The sequence below is a fragment of the Amphiura filiformis genome, chromosome 19 (assembly GCF_039555335.1).
Source record: "Amphiura filiformis chromosome 19, Afil_fr2py, whole genome shotgun sequence".
Classification (NCBI taxonomy): Eukaryota; Metazoa; Echinodermata; class Ophiuroidea; order Amphilepidida; family Amphiuridae; genus Amphiura; species Amphiura filiformis.
This window is the reverse complement of record NC_092646.1, coordinates 41,088,284-41,109,458: the sequence shown is the minus strand read 5'-3', so window position 1 is coordinate 41,109,458 and position 21,175 is coordinate 41,088,284. Positions and strand designations below refer to the sequence as shown.

Sequence of the window (21,175 nt, the reverse complement as noted above, 5' to 3'; positions counted from 1 at the left end):
AAACTGGCTTTTACTCATGAATGAGTGGTAATGTATGCATTTGTACATGACCCTATGTAAATGAACTGGGTGGGCGTGACTTAAAACTCACGTTTATACGGACATGTGGCTTGATACATTTTATAACATCAGTGGCTACACGTAAAATGAACCAGGTTGGCGTGAGTAAAACAATGATGTACATTCTACTTTGTTATATTTGGTGGAAAAAAGGTAATTAATAAGAGCGGGCAAGCCAAATGGGTTCGTTGTACGCGATATTTCGTTACATACAGTTCGTTGTACGCATGATTTTTTTCACTGACACAATAGGCAATCGGCCAGGACTAAGGGATTTACTTCGATGTAAGCAGAATTTCGTTTAAACCGATGTCGTTATAATGGGGTTCTACTGTAGTTACAAAATTCTAAGACTTGGCACAAGTCTAAAAAAATTAGTGCGGTATTTTTTTGGAATAGGGAGTTGATATGATTACCTAGCAGCTCTGGGACAGACCTCGCAATAAAATATCACCGCAAAATATTTTGTCACATCATGTGAATACAAACAACTTAATAGTGCAGTGTCTACTTCTTTTGGTATTATATGTAAAACTATGCATGTCCTTCGTGAGAGGCTCCAATTTCGTAAAGTGGACATTTGAATAAATTAAAGCTGGAAAAGTAAATTGCCACACTTATATCTATTTACAAAGGTTGTTAATGGCGGACTAACAAAAGTTAAGAAAGAAAATTGCCATGAACAGTGAACTTTGCCTATGTACGCACAAATTTTGCGGCGATTTATAAGTTTTGGATAATGTCGCAAAAAGTGAACCAGTTTGACAAAGTGTTTCAGTGCTGTTATTTTGGCAAGTATTTTGTTTGTGTTTTATATTTGCAGAATTTTGCAAATGTGATGTGATCAAGCGAAATTAGTCTGATTCAAGTTCCTTTGTATTTTATTGTTCTGAGCAACACAAAAATGGCCATATCTCTGGAACCAAAAGTCCCGATATGATGGGGTATTCACAACTCTTAAAATGAAATTGAAAACTAACTCTTGTTTTTGATCGACATCAGACTCAGACTTAATAGCATCCCAAATGGTCATGAAAATGCCAACATGACAACAAATGAAAATATAACATAAATGTTGAGTTGTATTGTACTTGACTTAAGGTAGGAAACTCGGTTCCCACATGTCGGCAAGGAAAAAATTTAAAAAAATATTCCGCCTCCTAGTGCACACCTCTTGATTTTTGTGAGTAAACTACACACCCCAATGCTTGAAACCACAAAATATTTGAGTTGCTAATCTGCATTAATTAATGAATATCAATTAATTAGTTCAACCTTAATTTTACGACTAATAATTATTGCTAGCAAAAACTGCAACTCTGATTCCAACTTTTACTATTGGAAAAATTGTAAATAAATATTATCTAAAATCTCTCGCCAGCTTTTTCGCCTAAGTCCACTAATTACGTAATAGCATGTGTTTCTAGTCTGTGAAAATATTGATGTCATTAAAAATTTATTTCTGCTTAAAGAAGCTGAAAAGTAAGAAAAGCTGGCGAGAGAATTTAGGTAATCTTGTTGTGTTTAACTTTCAATTAAAAAAAATGTCTACATTAAGTCAATTTTTGTGACAATAATTCTGAAAATCCTCTATTTTATGCATTTTTTACAGAAAATACTTTTGCGTGTGTAAGTGTCCAAATATTACGTAGCAAGTTGCAAATTTCATTCATAAAGAAAGATCTATTTATAACAATTAATCTTTGCTACTTCAAAAGTCTCTGACCAAACACTAATTTTTTCACTGGGTGGGAAAACACTATTCAGATAAATCCTTCAAAGGTAAATAAAACTTTTTCCCACTAAACAGGGAGTCTTATTAAATATTGTCGTAATTTTGCTCGCTGCCGGTTTTTTTTGTGACCTCGCGTAATGCGTGTTATCATAATTCTCGGTATTCATAATAAGGCGCCGCCAGCGGTTTTGCGATGTAATCGTGATGTATCATGGGAAAAGGTCGACATCAAGTCCGCGCATAATACTGAATATTACCATGCTATTACATAGGAACACGTGACAATATTTTTTAGTTTGTCAAAATAAAGGTGTTACACGCGAATCGATACTCAATAATACTTAATAATGTGATTTGAAATGTGCACAATTAATTTTTTCTCTATCGATTTGCGTGTAATACCGTTATATTGACAAACTAAAAATATTGTCACATGTTCCTATGTAATAGCATGGTAATATTCGATTATGCGGACTTGATGTCGAACCTTTTCCCATGATACATCACGATTTTCCCATGATACATCACGATTACATCGCAAACCGCTGCATGGCGGCGCCCTTATTGCGAATAGCGAGAATTGGAAAAAAAAATTTAGGCGATGCCCGGCGCTGCATGGCTCCTTTAGTTGTAGTTTGTACATCATTGAATGGAACATGTCCATGGCGAAATTATGAAATTTACCCGACATGTAAAACCCAATAATAATGGTTCAGTTTTAGAAACATGCATATCTCCACTTTATTTATGACTTTGAGGTATTGGATATTTACCAAATTGACTGGTAAGTTAATTGTGCACGTAAACTAGTGAAACTTTGGAATCAAATAGCTATGTATATTCGGTGTGCGTGTGTGTGAGTATAGGAAATGCTCACAGCTGACTTCCCTGTGACAATTTCAAGAGGCCGGGGAGTCGCTGTGCAGGAGTGTGTTGAATTTTGTCGCTCGCTAAATGTTATTTCATATATTCTTACTGTTCTTACTGTACAACTCATGGCATTCTAAAAAATTCCCAGAAAAATTGGACAAAAATGTTCAATGAAACTACGCTACGCAATGTTATTATTGCACGCTCAGATTGCACGATACTATTGTGATTGAGCAATATCAATGAGACGGCTAAGTTAGTGAAAATTGACATTTCGTTTTTTGCGGATTCAGAACGATTTAAATGATGCCCCGATCTGAAATTTGGGGAATATATTTATTACAGGATAGGGCACAAGTAAGGAAATTTTGAGGAGATTCGGTGCATGATCCGACCTTAAATTCCCAGAAATAAACAACTTCACAAACCGTCAAAATTTCAACAACAAAATATTGTACTTTGAAAAAGTAACAGCTCATGCGGTAATGTAAAACACAATTCCACCTAAAAAGACACTCAAAGCTCTAAATCACTGTATTTACTTACATTACAGATGCATCTTATGTGGATCCACTTGGCCCATCAGCAGAAAGACCAAAGACAGCCGCAAGGAAACGAGACGTAGCAGAGGATGATTTTGGGGATGAGGAATTAGGCGATGATTTGCTACCAGAATGAGGACATTAATTCATGGACTAGGTTCATGATTACTTTTATCACTGTATCACCTTGTTGACTTTGTATAATTGGACACTAAAGTGTGCTTTCTGATTGTTATTATTGTTCATAATGCTAGTTTTCGGTAAGGTTCTTCAGCAGTCTGTGGATTTGGAGCTGTTTATAGCGTAAACACAAAAGTGGGGTTCTGATTGGCTAATTGATTCATGTCAACATCACATCGGCACCTCATTCGCCAATCAAGCTTTGTAGCAACGTGTGATCTAGTTTTTTTTACATAATAATCAGGAGCAATTGGACACTGCTGAAGGACCTTGCCGTATAGTATAACCAACTGGCTGTTCAGGTTGGACACTGAACACCACCCCCCCAACAGGTGCATCATCACCATTCAGTCTGGGTTTTTTTAATGAGCCTCTATGGAAGATGAGGTTGACGATGTTGAAACTTTTGACATATTCATGTCAAGAGTGACTTGCTTTATAAAACTGCCTGCTGTTGTAATTGTGTGCTGAGGCCCGGGGGTCACTCCCATTGTGGCCTGTACACCATCCGCGATAATCAACTTTTGAAAAGCACCCTAAACAAGGATTTAACCCTTGGCTAAAACGACACCCTAAACAGGGATTTCATTCCTAACATCAAATTTCATACCCTAAATTTCATTTCGCGTATTTAGCAATTGCAATTTTGCTACCCTTTTTCCAATTTTTCATGTTTTTGACACCCTAAACGCGATACGGCAGTATCGTGCCTACCCACCTAAAAACGACCCTTTTACGCGTTTTCATTATCATGGATGGTGTACAGGCCACAACGGGAGTGACCCCCCGGGGCTGAGGCTTGTGGGTTTAGACAAGTGCATAGCACACTATAAATCGATGTTGATTTTTTCCACAATGATTGGTACCCATATCAGTTTTCAGATTTGATGGAAACCTCCCTCCTCCAAATGAATGCCCTTTGCCCAGAGTGTAGTTTTATACTTTTACATTAAGCTACAAATTGGGTGGATCTAATTGTACAATTGGCTGTGGTAGCTTTGTCAATAATCTCAAAATGGATGCCAATCATTTTGATGCAGATTTTATGCATTATTAAAAATTGTTATGCTAAAGCAATTCATCAGTATCTTGGTAAAAAAGTGTCCTTCATTTTCAGAACAAATGAAGCAGTCAACCACACTGTCCACACATACACCCCAACACACTCTTACAATGCTGACATAATGCACATATATATGGACTGAAATGACCCTTGGTGGCAGTGGCATAGCCAGGAGGGCAAAGGGGGCAGCTGCCCCCCTGTGAGAAATCTTGACCCCCTCCCTGTGGGATGCTGACCGCCCTGATATTTGAAGTCTATTTAAGATTTGTAGGCCTTTTTTTGACAGTTTTCGTCAAAGTTTGCCCCTTAAGTTGTCTTGCCCCCCCCCCTTTTCCCACCATCTGAAAAAGTGCTGGCTGTGTCACTGCTTGGTGGACTACTAGCTCCCCATGTTGAAGGCTCCCACATATCTATGTAATCCGCATGACATAATCTTTAGGCTATAATGAGTATGTTTATGTTTCAAACAAATGACCAAAAATGTACCTTTCAGGGTAGTACTAGTTTTCTTTAATATAATTCTGTGAAGTGTGTGACGTTATATTTGTTAATATTGAGAAAATAATAATTATAAATGTACTTATCTACAGAAAACTATAAAAAGGTGTGAAGTGAGTTGTTATTTTGTCTTCAGCATTAAAAAAATCCCCCAATAAAGATTGTTTTCAAATATTTTTCCAAAACAATTTCACCTTCATATTCCAATTTGATCTTACAGACAAGTTAGATCATGTGAAAATGACATTTAGGTAATAGAAACAAATTAGTTTGATCTTTCAATAGACTATCAATGCTTGGTCGATCTTTATTATTTGTAAAATCAATTAATTGACTATTGTTAATTGTGATAACATATGAATCTTTGCCTGTACTGATTTTGATCAATATAACTAACATTAATTCTGATTAATTAGTTGTTAGTTCATTAATAACTAGCATAGAAGCTTTGTTTCTGGTGCCTTATTAATAGGCCTTGCCGTCTAGATTTTAAAGGCGAGTGGTTAATCACTCGTTAGCATAATGCTAGGCGAGTGGTCAAATTTGAATAAATACCACTAATTTGGTTATAATCAAGTAGACCCTCGAGCTTATAAGGGTTGAAGTATTTATATTTCGCTGGCAAAAAATTTGACTTTCATCGCTTGGAGGAGACACTTCAGTAATGTAATTGGTTCTCGGGGATTATTAATTATTTCGATAAATTAAAATGCTGAAACTTGAACTTAAGGGAAGGGGTATGAACGTTTGGACAGTATACAAATATTAACTGTCTATGAGTGTGATGGTCGAAATATAATCACGTGGAATGGAACAATACATCTTTCACCGAGTGATTATATTTCGACCATTACACGAATTTAAGACAGTTAATATTTGTTTTATATCACTCATGCATAAATTCTATTACTAAAATATTATTTAAGGTAGATACATTTTTTCATCAACATAACACCATGTTTTGCCGTGATATACTTCACATTTTGGGGTCCACCCCATAACTAAATCGGCGAGTCCAAGAGTCAGCGCACAGCTTGGCGCAGGCGCACTACAGCAGAGCACATGATGGTAAAGACTATCACACGGAGAGGGTGATAGTAAAAATGATAAATGGTAATCAACCAATGAACTGTCTAGAATTTATGTATGAGTGATATAATATTTATTGTGGGACATGAGAGCACATCAGACCTATCGAATTGCATTCTGAATACGAAGAATGTCCTTCTGATATCAAATAATTTAAATTTTTGAAATTAGCAATGTAATACACATTTTATGGCAAATCATTAAAAATTGATATTTTGATATTTAACAATACTCAAGTAAACTTTATAAATCTGATGATATGTACTTAAAGTGTATGTAGGTGGGATGATAAGCCCGACGATCAATTGAAAATTTTGACCTTTTCATTATTGAAGATATGGATTTTTTCCCAAAACACAAAAAAAATTTGGTCTTTTGGGAAAAAATCCATATCTTCAATATAAAACGTTAAAATTTTCAATTGATCGTCGGCTTTTCCTCCCAGCTACATACACTTTAAGAATATATCATTAAATTTATCAAATTTACTTCGAGGACTATATATCAAAAATGTGAAAAATATCAACTTTTAATAACTTGTTATAAAATTTGTATTATACCGTGAATTTCAAAAATGAAAATTATTTGATATCAGAAAGACATTCTTCAGTATTCAGAATGCAATTCGATATGTCTGATGTGCTCTCATGTCCCACAAAAATGCTGTAGAAACGCCCAAAACGTTCATTCCAGATCCCTTAAATTGGATTCAATTTTGAGACATTCGCAACGAGCGATATTAAGTTTCTGTGGCGAGTGGAAAATCGCTTACTAGAAGCGAGAGTGATCGCTCGCCTCAAACAGCAAAGCCTGTATTAATATCTTATTTGGCTATTCCAGTTGAAATCCATACACCCCCTATGAAAGATATGACCTCAATCACCCACACATGGAGTGTGAATTTCAAGTGGTGTTACCTGAATGGGTGACTTCATTTGAAATCTAGCTGTGTGGGAGATTAAGGTCATGTCTTCCATAGGGGGTGTATGGATTTCAACTGGAATAGCACATTACTCGCCAAACATTCTTCACAATCATGCACAACATAACAAAGTTCCACAATTCTTTTCATAATGTTTTGCTTTATTCAAGTTTATACATACAGAACCTTAAAGAAAACATTCCTTTCAGGGATGTCTACAAAAGTGAGACCTCGGACCCTAATCCCAAGTATACACAAATCCAATTTCACACATTCGTACACCTTGATGGCTGCCATAGCTGGGTCCCCATCGGGTCTGTCCTACCTGAAATGTGAAATGATGATTTTAAACTGCATTCCATCACCCTCATTACACATAGACAAAAGAATGATGAAAGTTTACAACACAATACAATATAATTTGTAAAATGCTTTAATCCAACCAATTGGGCAGTCACAACACCAGTTTGGTGCGGACTGTGGAGGGGACCCAGTAATGGCTGAATGAAGATGTATATAAATATTAAAACACCAGCAAACCACATTGGTAGCATTTTGTATAATTTAGCACATTTATTGGACGGAATCAAAGTGAATGTACATAATGATACATTTAGTTGCACAATATTATTGAATAAGAAGAAATGATACGACCAAACATCGCAACTCTAAAATTGGTATATCAACATACTCGCAATCATTTTTTTCTGGTCTGTTTGAAATTGACCTTTTTGCTAAATCTCATAATTCCTTGTGGTTAGACCCAAGATGTCGTCATTTGACATCATGCCGATGTGCACATCATTTAAAGGAGGATTTTGTGATCCTAGCATCCTCTTTTTATGACATTTTTCAGTAGATATCCACGAAAAAAAGCTTATTTCCAAAATTTCAGGTGATTCCGATTTTATGCTTTGCGAGTTATGCATGATTATGTGTATTACACTGCTCCATAGACAATGTGTTGTAATTTCGTTCTGGTGCACCAGAACGAAATTCAAATTTGGCGATATTTTTGCTAAACGAATTAATCTGCAAGAAATATTTGGTACATAAACATTATGTAGCCAGAGGTATCCAGTGGTGTAAAAATCTCAACTTTTTTTTTGAAAAGTGGGGGGATGAGGCTGTGGATCACGAAATGCCCCTTTAACAAACATCGTTACTGCGACATCAAATGACGACATCTTGGGTCTACTCACAAGGAATTATGGGCATACCGAAAAGAGCTGAAAAGGTCAATTGCAGCATCGTAGTTAGGATGATCAAAGGAAGAAAGTAGCAAATTAATGTAATTAAAATATCATTTAACTGAGAAAATTCAAATAAAAAGCAAATAATTAAATATTTTGCAATTCTCAATTTTTGATGAGGGAGGGAAACAGTAAACTCAAAAATCAATTGTGAAGGGCCTAATGGGTGCAATGCTGTTGGCATGATACCTTAATTGTGACATGATCTGGTCCATGGGGGCCAAAGGCGGCAAATTTGAAATTGAGATAAAGGCAAAAATATGGAGTAAAAAACAATAAAATATCACAAAACCTCATAACTTTAGAACCAAGTATGCTAGACCTTTGGTGTTTCAGTATATGATAGCCTAATGTTACTACAAGGTAGAAACTCAATTTTCAAAAATGCCTCCTTTGGCCCCCATATGGAGCCGTTCGTGTCACAACTTACAAATTTGTAATATTGGTCTAAGTGAGTGGATGGAATTGTGTGTGTCAAAAATATTTTGTACCCTACTGTCTGTAATAAAGGGGGGGGGAGCATGTATTAGAAGTGAATTTTCAGTGAAAAAAATGTCAAAATCAAGTTTCAATTACCCATGTTCCTCTGGAGGGATACTACTACTGATGGCGGCACCCACAAAATCACGAGAAATATGATATTTTTGCAGTAAATACAACAACATTACATCCATAAGTGTATCATCATGCAAGAATCTGATGAAATTCTACCGCATAATTAGGGAATGAACTGGATGGAAGTTCGAGTCGTAATAGGTTTTGTCCATACAATTCAGCGATCGTCACTGACATGACTGATGCATGTTTAAGGCTTACTCGTATGAAATTTTTGCATTTTTGTCAACTCTTCATTGAAAAATTGGAGGGGGACATTTATTAGGGGGGGGGGGCATTTAGTACAGACAATACGGTATGTCCAAATTTAAAACCATTTCAAACCCCCACAAGTTAGTAGCCTATTTCAAAGCTCACATCCCACAGGTCACATGCATGAAACTGCATGCTTTTATTGACCGATTTCAAACAAATGAAAATAAACTGTTGAGAGCAACATATGGTGCACCTTTTTCATTTTCTGTGGAATAAAATGGTGTGTATGTTAGAGATACTGGTATGCACCTGTTAAATACACACAATGTACAGTTGAGCATTCGGGCAACATTGTGGAAAACTGCATCATATGCAGGGCCTCTATAGGAATGTGATTGGATTCGTATTGGTAATTTCTGCAATTGCATTAGTGCTCTGCGTGCTAGCTGTAGGCTTCAACATAAAAGGGTGTTTTTTTAGATATTTCCTCAAAATATCAAGAGCTATCTCAAGAACCACTGAACCAATACTAGGCTTGTTTGTACTCATTTTAATGCATTTTTCATACTGATCTTAAATATGGTCATAAAAATTTACAATTCTAAAATTTTTAAATTAAAAATTTTTTTGTCGTCTGCAGTCGACACCAGCTTGGAGAGAGTTAATATTGTAAACTTGGACGGAGTTGATACTTCCTCTGGTCCATGTATGTGTCATCTGGATGAGAAGCCTAGTAGTCCTGCATCAACCAGTCTCTGTACCTTTTCTTTACCACTTGGACCAAGCTGCTGCAGCATTCTGTAAATTAAAAGGAATGAAACAAAACATCAGTTGTTTGTCTGGATTTTCTTTTTGTTTTGTTTGTTTGTTCTTTGTAGAGGCCCTGCATGTTTTTATCGATTGGCTCCAAACAAAGGATTTGAACCGGTGTCCTTCACTGTAATTATGGCGCAGTGCAGTCCATTCAAAGACAAACTGTCGCAGTAGATTGCAATCATGCTTTTGTTGAGTGCATTTGAGTAGTCCGCCATATTTACGGTATGATACGTCATATGCACAACCTCAATTTGTGTCTTTGTATTTTCTTGTACATGTACATTTTTTGTGTTGGTTTATTTGTTTCTTTGTTTGTATGCTGTTGATCCTTGCAGGCATTGAATGCAACAATGCCAACTTATATTTAATGCTACTAATATCTAAAGACCCTTCAGGACAAGTTAATTTTACTACATTTTGTACTCTATATAGGTAATAGCTTTGTTAAATCAAGCCCAGTCCTTCTTGTGACAGATCATGTTTTCAATCCCAAATTGATTTTCCTCAGAAATTAAACTATACATCTTGCAATTGGTAATTAGTACCTGTGCAATAATATACACCCGTACTCAGTATGCGGCTGCCGTAGAAAGCTGCAGAAGTGACATCTGTCTGCAGCCAGTCAGACAAAAAAACAAATAGGAGCAGGGCTGTCAACTCACGCATTGGCCGTGAGTCTCACGCGATTGGGTCACTTTCTCACGGTCTCACGCCAAGGTAGTATAATCTCACGCTAAGGTAGTAAAGCTCACGCAAAAAGCTGGAAAATGAGTAAAATCTCACGCATCGTCATGAATAATTTGTTGCTCCTACCCCTCCCGCTTTTCACATTCTCGAGCGCCGTGGCTCAAATAATCATGGTACAAAATGAACATTGGAGTCGGCAAATCCCGGTACTTCTCTGTCTCACGCCAAGCAATTCCAAAAAGTTGACAGCCCTGTAGGAGTTCCAAAACAACTGAGGGTGCACATGCTCATAAATGTTTGATGTTGTGTCTATGTTCTGAAGCAAGCATACTCACATCCAGTATATACGAACACACAGGCATTTGATTACCATAGTTTCATTCCTCTATGTGGGTTTCTGACCAAACTAATCTCATATTTGGCCACTTTAGCCTAAACGGTGCCAATTTTTGTGAGCTTCACTTCACTTTTGCCCCATATTTCACCATTTTAGCTTCAATATGGCAAAATATTTCCTACACATTCATCCCACAAAGTTATTCTGTAGGGGTGCTGGATTCACTACACTTCAAGAAATATATTCCAACCCCATCTCCCCAAAGAAATCTATGCCCCTATGCATATCGATGCCTTACATACCTTTGCGCTTCATCCGGACTCGTTCTCAACACAGTAAACAACCTCTGTATCTCCTCATCCCTCAAGATTTGTTGCATCTTTGGGTCACTCAGAATCTCCTTCATCCTAGCCTCATCTGTTGCCGTGGCTTGCTTTGGGTTGGTGCTACTATGGACGCTAATGTCTGCTCCGTTTGAATTGTCTTGTGTACGTATGGTTTGGGTGGGAGGTGATTGAGGGGGATTGTTGGCACCTAATGATTCAAAATGTGTTCCTGGGGAAGAGAAATGAAGAAATAGTAAAAAATGGGGATTATCTTTTGGAACTTGATTATAACAAATGAGCATGGGGTCTTTAGGTGAAAGCAAGAATATACAGTGTCTTTTAGAGATAGGCTAACTAATAATGACCAAGATTCTTTGAAGTGGCATATAAAATATAAAGCAAAGGAACTGAGGGCCCCATGCCCTGAAGGTAGCCTGTCAACTTTCAGTCGGCCATGATAACAACTTAAGTGGGACCTACTTGCACAAAATGAGTGTGAAACCACCAGGGCATTTAAGGGGTACTACACCCTGCCCAATTTTGTGCCTATTTTTGCATTTTTCTCAAAAATTATAGCACATTGGTGACAAGTAAGAGATGTATATTATAGGGGCAAGGACTGCAACTACTGCATTGGAAATTTTATTTCAGTACAGACAACAGTTGTGGAGTTACAGTCAAAAATGAGGGAAAACCAATATTTGATCAATAAATCAATCAATGAGTTGCTGAATTTTCAGTGCAGTAGTTATAGTAAATGGCAACCATTGAAACATAAATATACATACCTAATATTCCACTGAATTCTTTGAAGAACTGTTGAATTTCTGGATTATTCTGGTACTCCTGCATAGCTAACTGTGGATTTCTCTGGAACTTTGTCATAGCTTGTGAAATACGAGGATCTGATAGTTGCTTTAGTAGCCTGGGATTTTTTTCTATATTCTTCAAGAGATCATCAGTAACCCATTCTGAAAAGAATTACAAAAAAAGGAAAAAACTGATAATGCACTTTTCCAAATGTTTTATAATTATTGAGTACTTCAGGCTGTGGAAAAATAATTCTTTTATTAGGATTCCCCGACTAGCCGTAGCTCTCACCCCCAACTCAAAATATTTTAGGACCTCTGGTAGAAAAAAAAATGTTGGTAGAGATTTTATTTATTAGTGTGATATTCTATAAATTGACACATTTTCACATCCACATGCATATAAAACTGCAATGTCACAGCGAAATTGACCGACGCATCATTCATGGTTGGCACAGTGGTGGGCTATGTTCGCAATTACATACAATACATCACACATTAAAAAAAAAAACGTTGGAGATAACTCTTTGATGTTTTAACGAAACAAAAGACATTTCAATGTAAATCTGTCATTTTGATCACACATGTTGTATCAAAATGATTGGTATCAGTTTTGATGTTTATTCAAAAAAATCCGCTGGAAATGACCACAATTAATAATAGACCCTTTGTAACATTAACACTGACCCTTTCTGCTTTTTGGCGAAATGGAATGCAGAAAGAAAGATGAAAAGAAAATTTGCTTGTTTTGGTCTGATTTTGAATCACAAAACCCAAGGTCTGGAAGACAAGATGAGGAAAAGTAAACCATGAGGGCTGCACTGGCCCTGTCAGCATTTTTGTGTGCATGTGTGCTCAGATGATCGTGTAAGCGAAACCTGTGGGATGCTGGTTCTTGAAATAGCTCTTGATATTTTGAGAAAATATCTCAAAACTTGGACTTTATGTTGAACTATGGCTAGCACCCCGGGCTAGCACGCAGAGAATTATTCTTTTTTTTTTTACCGCTATTATATTTCTGCCTAAAGTCAACTCTGTTTTTGCCATACTATATTGCAATACCATAATATTTTTGTAGATTATAAACATGTGTTCAATTAACATAAAACACCCTGTTGCATGTGTCGTGCATTCGTTTTTATTAGTCAGTCCATTTAGCTGAAACAGCAAATTTATTTTCTATTTCCTTTTTTTCCTCATCATGAAATTCTGTAGATGGGTCAAATAGGAAATTTGTAAAAATTTTAGGCGTCAAGTGTTCAGAGTTTCAAGTTATGCCAGAAACATGTTTTTGATATACATGTTTCTGTATACCTATTTTTCGGAGAGGACACATTTTGACGCCATCTTGTGGGTACAAATGATACGTGTGTTCATGCGCCAGACACTGCGCGCAGGGCGCAGCTTGCCACGCAACTGTTTTCACGCATCGACGCAGTGATTTTGTTGTTCACGCATGAGATCGAACGACCATCGCAGCGTGTACCCACAAGATGGCGGCATATGACGTCACGCTGACGGCCTCTATAGAAATTGCTTAAACCGCCAGTTCTGCTAGGATGCTTGTAGTTGGATATTGAAACTATCCCTAAGGTTGAAGCAATTTACCATTGTTCTAAACAATAGAAACCAAGCCAAATCGCTGGTTCTACCAGGATGCTTGTGGTTGGATATTGACGCCATCCCTTACCTGTATTTTGAAGTAAAGGTGTACTAGCCTTCAATGCTTCTTGTACCTCTGCAATCTCATGCTTCCTGTCTCCTTCACCCTCTGCTGTCTTTGGTTTTATTAATGGAATGTCTTGAGTTGAATCAGTGGATGAGGTAGATGATTTGACAGCTGGTGCTTTCTTTGCTGATTTTGGTTTTGAGGAGGAACCAAATAAGAAACCTTTCTTCATCCCACCAAAGGAGGAGGAGGAGGTGGATGTTGTTGGTTTAGGTGCAGCATTCTGTTTCTGAAAAACATTGAAAATTAAAGGTTATTATGGTAGAGTCAGAAGTTTTCCATTTTACGGAAAACGGAAAAAAATCACGGAATCGGAGGTACAACACGGAAAATGACATTTTTGTATGACGTCACAAAAAATGGTTTAAAGGTAAGAGAAATAAACTTTAAAACAATCTTGGGTACAATTACCGAATAGGGTGCAACTTGCAAGACTTGAGTCAAGTCCTCGTTTTCGGAGTTTTAGGGTTAGGGTTTAGGGTTGGGGTAGGGCAGTCTTGTAATAAGACTAGTAGAGTTGCACCATATTCGGCAATCGCTCCCAATCTTGAGTTGTGTGTGACCATTTTTATGATAAAAAGTACTGTTTAATAAAACCGAAATAAAGGTATATTACCAAGGCATGAACCCCCTATCCATCCAAGCATCGTAACAGTCGTGAGAATATTCCAATCAGAGCATATTGATTGTGATATTGGACACTTTATTGTGACATTAATATCATTTATAATCATTGTTTATACATTTTAAGCTTTATTCATAAAACATGGATTTACAAATTTTACAACACGGAAAATGGATTTTAGAAAACGGTAAACTTTGGAGTCTGTATTATGATCATTAAGTGTCCATATTGAATGTTACATACCGTTTTTAAATGGACAAAATGAATTGAAATCATTCAAGACTAAAACACTCTTTATGGGTTGTTTTACAATCAGGGTACACAGATTGTCTCACTGGGGGTGAAAAATGAAGTGTCTAGTTTTTCCTCAATTTATTTTTTTGTGTGTTGTAGATGGGTCAAATAGGAAATTTGTAAAAATTTTAGGCGTCAAGTGTTCAGAGTTTCAAGTTATGCCAGAAACATGTTTTTGATATACATTGTACATGTTTCTGTATACCTATTTTTTCGGAGAGGACACATTTTGACGGAAACCTGACGTCCAACTTTCAAACAGTTGATACATGGAAACTAAGTGTAAGTGGACTAAGTGTTTATTATGAGTTTGTAGGATATCTATAAGCGCTTTTCAAGAAAATATAATTTTAGTCTTGGGTCAATTTTAACTATGGATTACGAGCTTGTATTCGGAGAGGACATTTTTTGACGGAATTTTCAACATAAATTTGAAGAAATGGTACAATTAATGAAACAGTCGCAATCTTATGTGGTTCTCAATTTTGAACAATCATGTTTCAAACATTACTTCTGAACTGTCAAAATATGTTTTTATGTTATTACTGGCAGTGATATATCATTTGCAAAGGTCAAATGAGACGGCAATTTTGTCCCAAAATCATACAGAAATTTATGTATATTTTCATCATTTGCTAAGCATTTCAAACAGTTTCTTTGTGGCTGTAGGTGGAACTAATAGGGGCCAATAATTAGGCATGGCAACTTTTAATCATAAGTTAATCTAATATTTGAAACAGGGCACAATATGGTGCTCAGCCCAAATGTACCCTGATTGTAAAACAACCCTTATTTTATTATCATCTATAAACTTTACAAATAAGTCAAGTTGTCAAGCTAAAATTGAGTTTCTTTCATGCCATTTTTATAGAGCCTCCACCTAAGGCGCATCATTTCATCAGGGGCAATTTCACCTGAAGGAAAAAAGTAAACAACAAGCAAACAAACACAATTTTGTTATTTAAAAATATAAAAAAGTACTCTTGAGTTAATAATAAAAATAATCATTTTCTTCTCTCTTTCTTACCTTTGCCCCAGTACACTCTGCCTTATTTGTGCCACTGTTCTGTTGAGGAGCAACATGAGTCTGATGTGATGTATCGGTTGCAGTTGGTTTGCTTGTAGTTGTGCCTGTGTTAGACATCTGGTTGCCATGGATTTTATGAGCCTGCTCCAATAATTCACTCATATCTTCTAAAGGCGGAACTTCATCTGCAAAATGATTTTAAAAATATGTATGTAACATCCAACAAGTTCAATTTTAAAATAGTTGGTTTCCCATGGAGTCATAGAAGTTATCCACATCAAGCGAAAAGGGAGCAGACACAAGGAACGCAAACAAGTTGCACTAACCTACGACTTACTTATCTTTCTTTGGAGATGTCGCAAATTTTTTGGATGTGTGACCACAGATTACATTTGTCACATTCAAGTGCCCATCATCATCACACACTTCCACATAACACAATACATGGTACAGGGATACACGGAATGGATTTAGTTGGATCAGGCTGAAGTTCAACATCTCCACTCATGATTATGAATATGATTTTAAAGGCCATAAATGGTCCAGATGGGCGAGAATCCTTCAATATACCCGTGGGCGTCAATCCGGGGAGGGGGGGATACCCAATTTTTGTTTTTTTCAGCTACTTTTTGACAATTTAGGCCAAATGCCCCACTCCCCCCCCCCCACAGCCCACACACACACACATTTCAAGCTAATGAACATACCAAACATTTTCTCAAAGTACAAGCCTCTAATTTTGAGCATTTCATATAGATCTACTGCATTTAAGTCACAAACACTTGGGTACATATATGTTCGGAAGAGACGGATACATTGCATGAGAGCCTGCCAATTTAAGCTTCCTATAATATCAATTATCAATTGCACATAACATACAAAGTCACAAACTTACAAACTTCAATATGCACTTCAAATACAGCAGACCAGCTGTTAATTATTACCGATCCTGTAGAATAACTTACATAATCGTCCATTTCATGGAATCCTGTTGCTCAGAATTGCCAATTTCATTTTTATTCTGTCAAATGCGCTGTGGATGTGCTCCATTAAATCACAGGTGTGAAACTGACTTTATACCACACGCTCGCTTTTGCAGAAAAGCCAGCCTCGTGGCACTAGGGCATGACGTCATCGTGGGACGTATGCAAAATTTCCGACGCTGGTCATATAACCCGATTGTGATTGGTTGCAAAAGCCATTCTTTGAAATCGTAAGCCAATCAATGAACGCGACGGCGTTTTACGGTATTAATTAATGTGACTCGCCAGTAAAGTACGTCTAGCCTGATTGGTTTACAAAACTACTTTGATAATTGCTAAGCCAGTCAGCGTGCTCGATGCAACAACCTCGTAGAGGTTTTCAAGATGCGAATTCACGTGGTGATCCAGCGATCGAGCATAAATTCAGGTTGACAACTGCTCTCGCGCGAGATCGCAGGTGCAATAACAATACATGGACACAATCAGTGACATTTACACAATAGAATAATGAATTATTTATGACATGCATCGGCTGTATTTTACGATCGAGGTAAGGTTTTGGCCTGTCCCTGCGTGAATATCCTTAGTTTTCAGCATCAAAGATACTTGCGATGACACTTTGATAACAGGTAACTTTTATAGGTCATAGGGTAGAAACTATAGTTGTACAATGTGTACGAAATATACATTTTGTTATAGGCCTAAAATGTTTACAAAAATATATTGGTCCATACGTTGTGCTTGTATTCAGTTGTTCGACGTATCTAGGCTCTGCAATAAACACATCACACACAGCGTGGTACAGAAGAAAGCACGCGCCTTACATTGCGTACCAGTACACGCTTAATAGTAGGTACGGTATGCAACATGGACGCAACAGGCATGTTCGAGCTTGGTCAAGAATTACTTAATTTATCTGTAAGGCTATTACTGTAATATTATTAGGCCCATTACAGGTAAATTAACAAAATTGCAAGATTCTGGAGCATATTATACATTCTCATGTTATGGATCACTTGGAGCAGCATAATATTTTGGTCGATTCACAACATGGCTTCAGATTTAAGCGCTCCACTGAAACTCAACTCATTTTAACTGTTGATGATATTGCAAGAGCTTTGGAACAAGGGGATTCAGTGCATATGGCAGTTCTAGACTTCTCCAAAGCCTTTGATAAGGTTCCTCATGAACGCCTTCTGAATAAGCTTCATCATTATGGGATTAGAAACAACCTTCATCAATGGATCAGAAGTTTCCTAACAAATAGGATCCAGAGAGTTGCATGTGAGGGCAACTTTTCATCACCCAAAGAGGTCCTTTCTGGAGTACCACAGGGGACGGTGTTGGGGCCGTTGTTGTTTTTAACCTATATAAACGACCTCCCGGACATGTTGAACAACCAAATAAGACTCTTCGCAGACGACTGCCTGGTGTACTCTACAGTGTCAGATGAAAGGGACATGGACTCTCTACAAGCTGATCTAAAATCTCTTGAAACATGGCAGGAGACCTGGAAGATGAGCTTTAACCCTTCCAAATGCACGGTCATGGAAATTTCCTTGAAGAGAAACCCTCCACACAGAGACTATATTTTCTGCGGGCAAGTTTTACAGCAGCCAAACTCAAATCCTTAGGGTGCAGCTGGATAACAAGCTGAACTGGGGAGAACATGTTACAAACACAGTTAACAAAGCAAACCGGACTCTGGTCTCTGGGTTTCCTGAGGAGAAACTTGTGGTTTTGTCCAGGGGAAGTGAAGTCTAAGTACTGCATATCTAACGTTAGTGCGTCCAGTCCTAGAGTACTGCTTATGCATGGGACCCATACAGGGCAGGACTCATAAAGAAGCTTGAAAGTGTGCAGAGAAAAGCTGCAAGATTTTGCACAGGGGACTACCAAAGAGAAAGTAGTGTCACTCAAATGCTGGAAGACCTCGGATGGGACACTCTAGCTGTCAGAAGGAGAGAAATCGTTTAGCTATGTTTTACAAAATCCAAGATGAGTTGGTAGGAATCAACAAAGAAGCCTATATTCAAACTTCTTCTGCTGCGGGTTTGAGAAGAAACCACCACCTACATGTTGAAATTCCATTCATCAAGAAGGACGTCTATAAAAACTCATTTTGCCCAAGAACTGGAAGGGCATGGAATTCCCTCACTCAAACCACTATATCAGCCCCATCTTTAGATATTTTCAAGAAAAACCTCTAGCTTGCCGGTCACCAAATAGTTAGCGATTTGCGGTTTTCGCCCTGCTGACTACAACTTCAGAAGGTTCAGAAGATTATTCGGACTATAACTTGATGAATCCATGATAAATGAGGTAAGCTTAAAATTTATGAAATCTACGTAGTATTATACGAGTCAAGTTTGTTTAATTTTATGACTAATGTCGATACTTATTATACTACTATACTCACCAGAATCAGCCATTCTGAATTTTCTTTTTTTTTCTTTTAAATTATATTCTCAGTTTGCATTGGTATTCATAAAATCAAGCTTTAAAAAAATGTCTTTTTTTCAGCATTTCGTGCATGCAACTTTCCAGTTTGTTGTTTGTTGTGATGCTTTAACCCGAGTTAACAGTATGGTAAACAGAAAAGACTCTAGTTATTGGGTCAAAAGTTAACAAACCCTAGTTGATTGGGTCACAAAAGGTTAACAGGTCAAAGTTGAAAATAATTTTGTATCATTCCGCCAATCTCAAAACAGCAAAAAACATATCAATTGGCCACTTTTTGCATTATTATAATAGGTGTTTTATAATTTCTTCAAAATGTGTTTACTTTTTATTAATTGACTTCATATTTTGAAGAAAAATGAGCTAATTTTAAAAGAACATTTTTGTGCAACGCGCACTGTTATTTTTCAGTATTGGTATGTTGTTGGGCTCCGTGACTTCAATGTTTTGCAACACTTTCACATAAATCACGCATTACAATTTATCGGTCCAAAAAAGCTATAATAATGTCGCTTGCATTCGCCAGACAGCTTGGAAAGAGCTTACGATTGCGTGCTGCAGCGAACTTCGCTGTACCAGCGGCAAGTTATCATGAAAAGGTAAAGTAAATAAATAAATCCCTCATTTTGCTTTTTTTTGATCCAATTCCAATTTCATGATTTGTTAGTTTGTGTATCATGAAGACATGATGACTACATTCATGACATTATTTGCATGTTTGTTTGTATCTTACTTTATACCATGTTACTGTAAAAAAAGACGAATCTGACGAGCCACATTCTTACACCTCACTACCAGTGGCGGCCATGCCTACCGTACTATTACGCTGACTTTCGTATTCGGCGAGGAGGATGATTTCGACCTCCTGGTTTGTTTACAAACAGAGAGGTAGACAAAAGACCGTTCCGCTTGTCCAAACACTCAAGTATCAGAAGGATGGTCCACAATAGCGTGATTCACGTAACATGAATAGGGATTAAAAAGCTGTCACGTAGAACCATGTGCTTCTAATGTCCAATTTGCCATCAAGATTTCATATGGAAACAGTTCAGACCCAGTACACGATCATGTCAGAAATTAATATTTTGTTCTGGGTCTGATTATTCGGACTAGGCTAGGGATGTTCATAAAATTTTGAAGTTCAATATTTTTAGCTGAAAGTTCTTTCATTTGAAAGAGAATTAAATTACCTAAACAATAAGGGGTCAATCATGTTTCTAGTGCATATACTTTTGAAGTTACAGACAAAAATAGTGTCATCAAATTGCCCAAAATTTTGTGTGTGAAATTGTGACAGCAGGCACATGTACAATGTACACTACTGTATGTGACCCCAGATGACCTCCTATTCTTTACTGTAAGAAAGCTGTTTTGGATGGTCTTGATTTACACACAAATTGCTTTTGAGCTAAATCGAGTGTCCACTTGGTGGAACATGGATTGCACTATGTGATAGTTTATGAATCCAGTATCATGCCAGTACCTACATAAGTCAACATCACTTAGGTTTTGGTTGTCAAAATTAATTTTTAGTAATTTTTTCCATTGAGCCCCACAGTAAAGCCATTTTTGGACTGTACAGGCACATTCCACTTCCCTATGGACGAATAGCGCCACCTATAGTGTGTGATGTGAGCCTGACTAACTAGGCCATGCCATGGCTTGGGGCCATCTATCCATTTTACGCAACGCTATAGAAAAAATATTAAATTTGTGGACATCATGCCTGGAACATTCAACTACGCTTGTTACTCCGCGACTATCTGCGTACAACTGCTTACTACGCGCCACAGCCACGCAAAGAGTATGTTCCATGATGTCCACGAATTTGATAATTTTTCTATAGTATCATAGGCATGATAGGCGCGCAGCGTTTACCCCTCCTGACATGGCGCAAGTGCGGCTTGATCGAGAAATCTTTCTTCTATCATGACTATCCAAGACGACACGATAGTTACTGTGAGGATAGAAGATAGAGGGTGCTATAGAAAAATTATTTAATAAGCAAACTGTTCGATAATCAGAATCAGAGATCAGAGTGCATTGTGGGTGAAAGTCTG

General features: G+C 37.3%; 2 protein-coding genes across 6 annotated transcripts in view; one reads left to right on the top strand and one right to left on the bottom strand.

Annotated features, from left to right (window-relative positions):
* The window catches only part of LOC140141311 (intraflagellar transport protein 88 homolog), a 45,397-nt gene extending 40,337 nt beyond the window's left edge, over positions 1–5,060 (top strand). For all 5 annotated transcript variants that reach the window (XM_072163143.1, XM_072163138.1, XM_072163142.1 and 2 more), the window contains 2 exons: positions 3,219–3,859; positions 4,185–5,060. In XM_072163143.1, the coding sequence (XP_072019244.1) occupies positions 3,219–3,343 (125 nt within the window). In that variant the 3' untranslated portion in view covers positions 3,344–3,859; positions 4,185–5,060. The remainder of the gene's footprint in view (positions 1–3,218; positions 3,860–4,184) is intronic.
* Positions 5,061–8,405: 3,345 nt separating this feature from the next.
* Positions 8,406–19,216, bottom strand: LOC140141310 (uncharacterized). The gene is made up of 6 exons (XM_072163137.1): positions 19,075–19,216; positions 15,673–15,857; positions 13,688–13,955; positions 11,977–12,159; positions 11,165–11,417; positions 8,406–9,820 (listed from the first exon to the last, which is right to left on the bottom strand). Exons 1-6 carry the CDS (start codon positions 19,085–19,087, stop codon positions 9,736–9,738), a joined length of 987 nt encoding a protein of 328 aa, XP_072019238.1. The 5' UTR covers positions 19,088–19,216; the 3' UTR covers positions 8,406–9,735.
* Between the last annotated feature and the right edge of the window lie 1,959 nt (positions 19,217–21,175).

Coding starts and splice junctions, on each gene's coding strand:
- LOC140141310 (XM_072163137.1), bottom strand. Junction 12,160..13,687: donor ACCTTTACTTCAAAATACAG/GTAAGGGATGGC, acceptor AATTCTTTTCAG/AATGGGTTACTGATGATCTC. Junction 9,821..11,164: donor AGTCCGGATGAAGCGCAAAG/GTATGTAAGGCA, acceptor TTTAATTTACAG/AATGCTGCAGCAGCTTGGTC.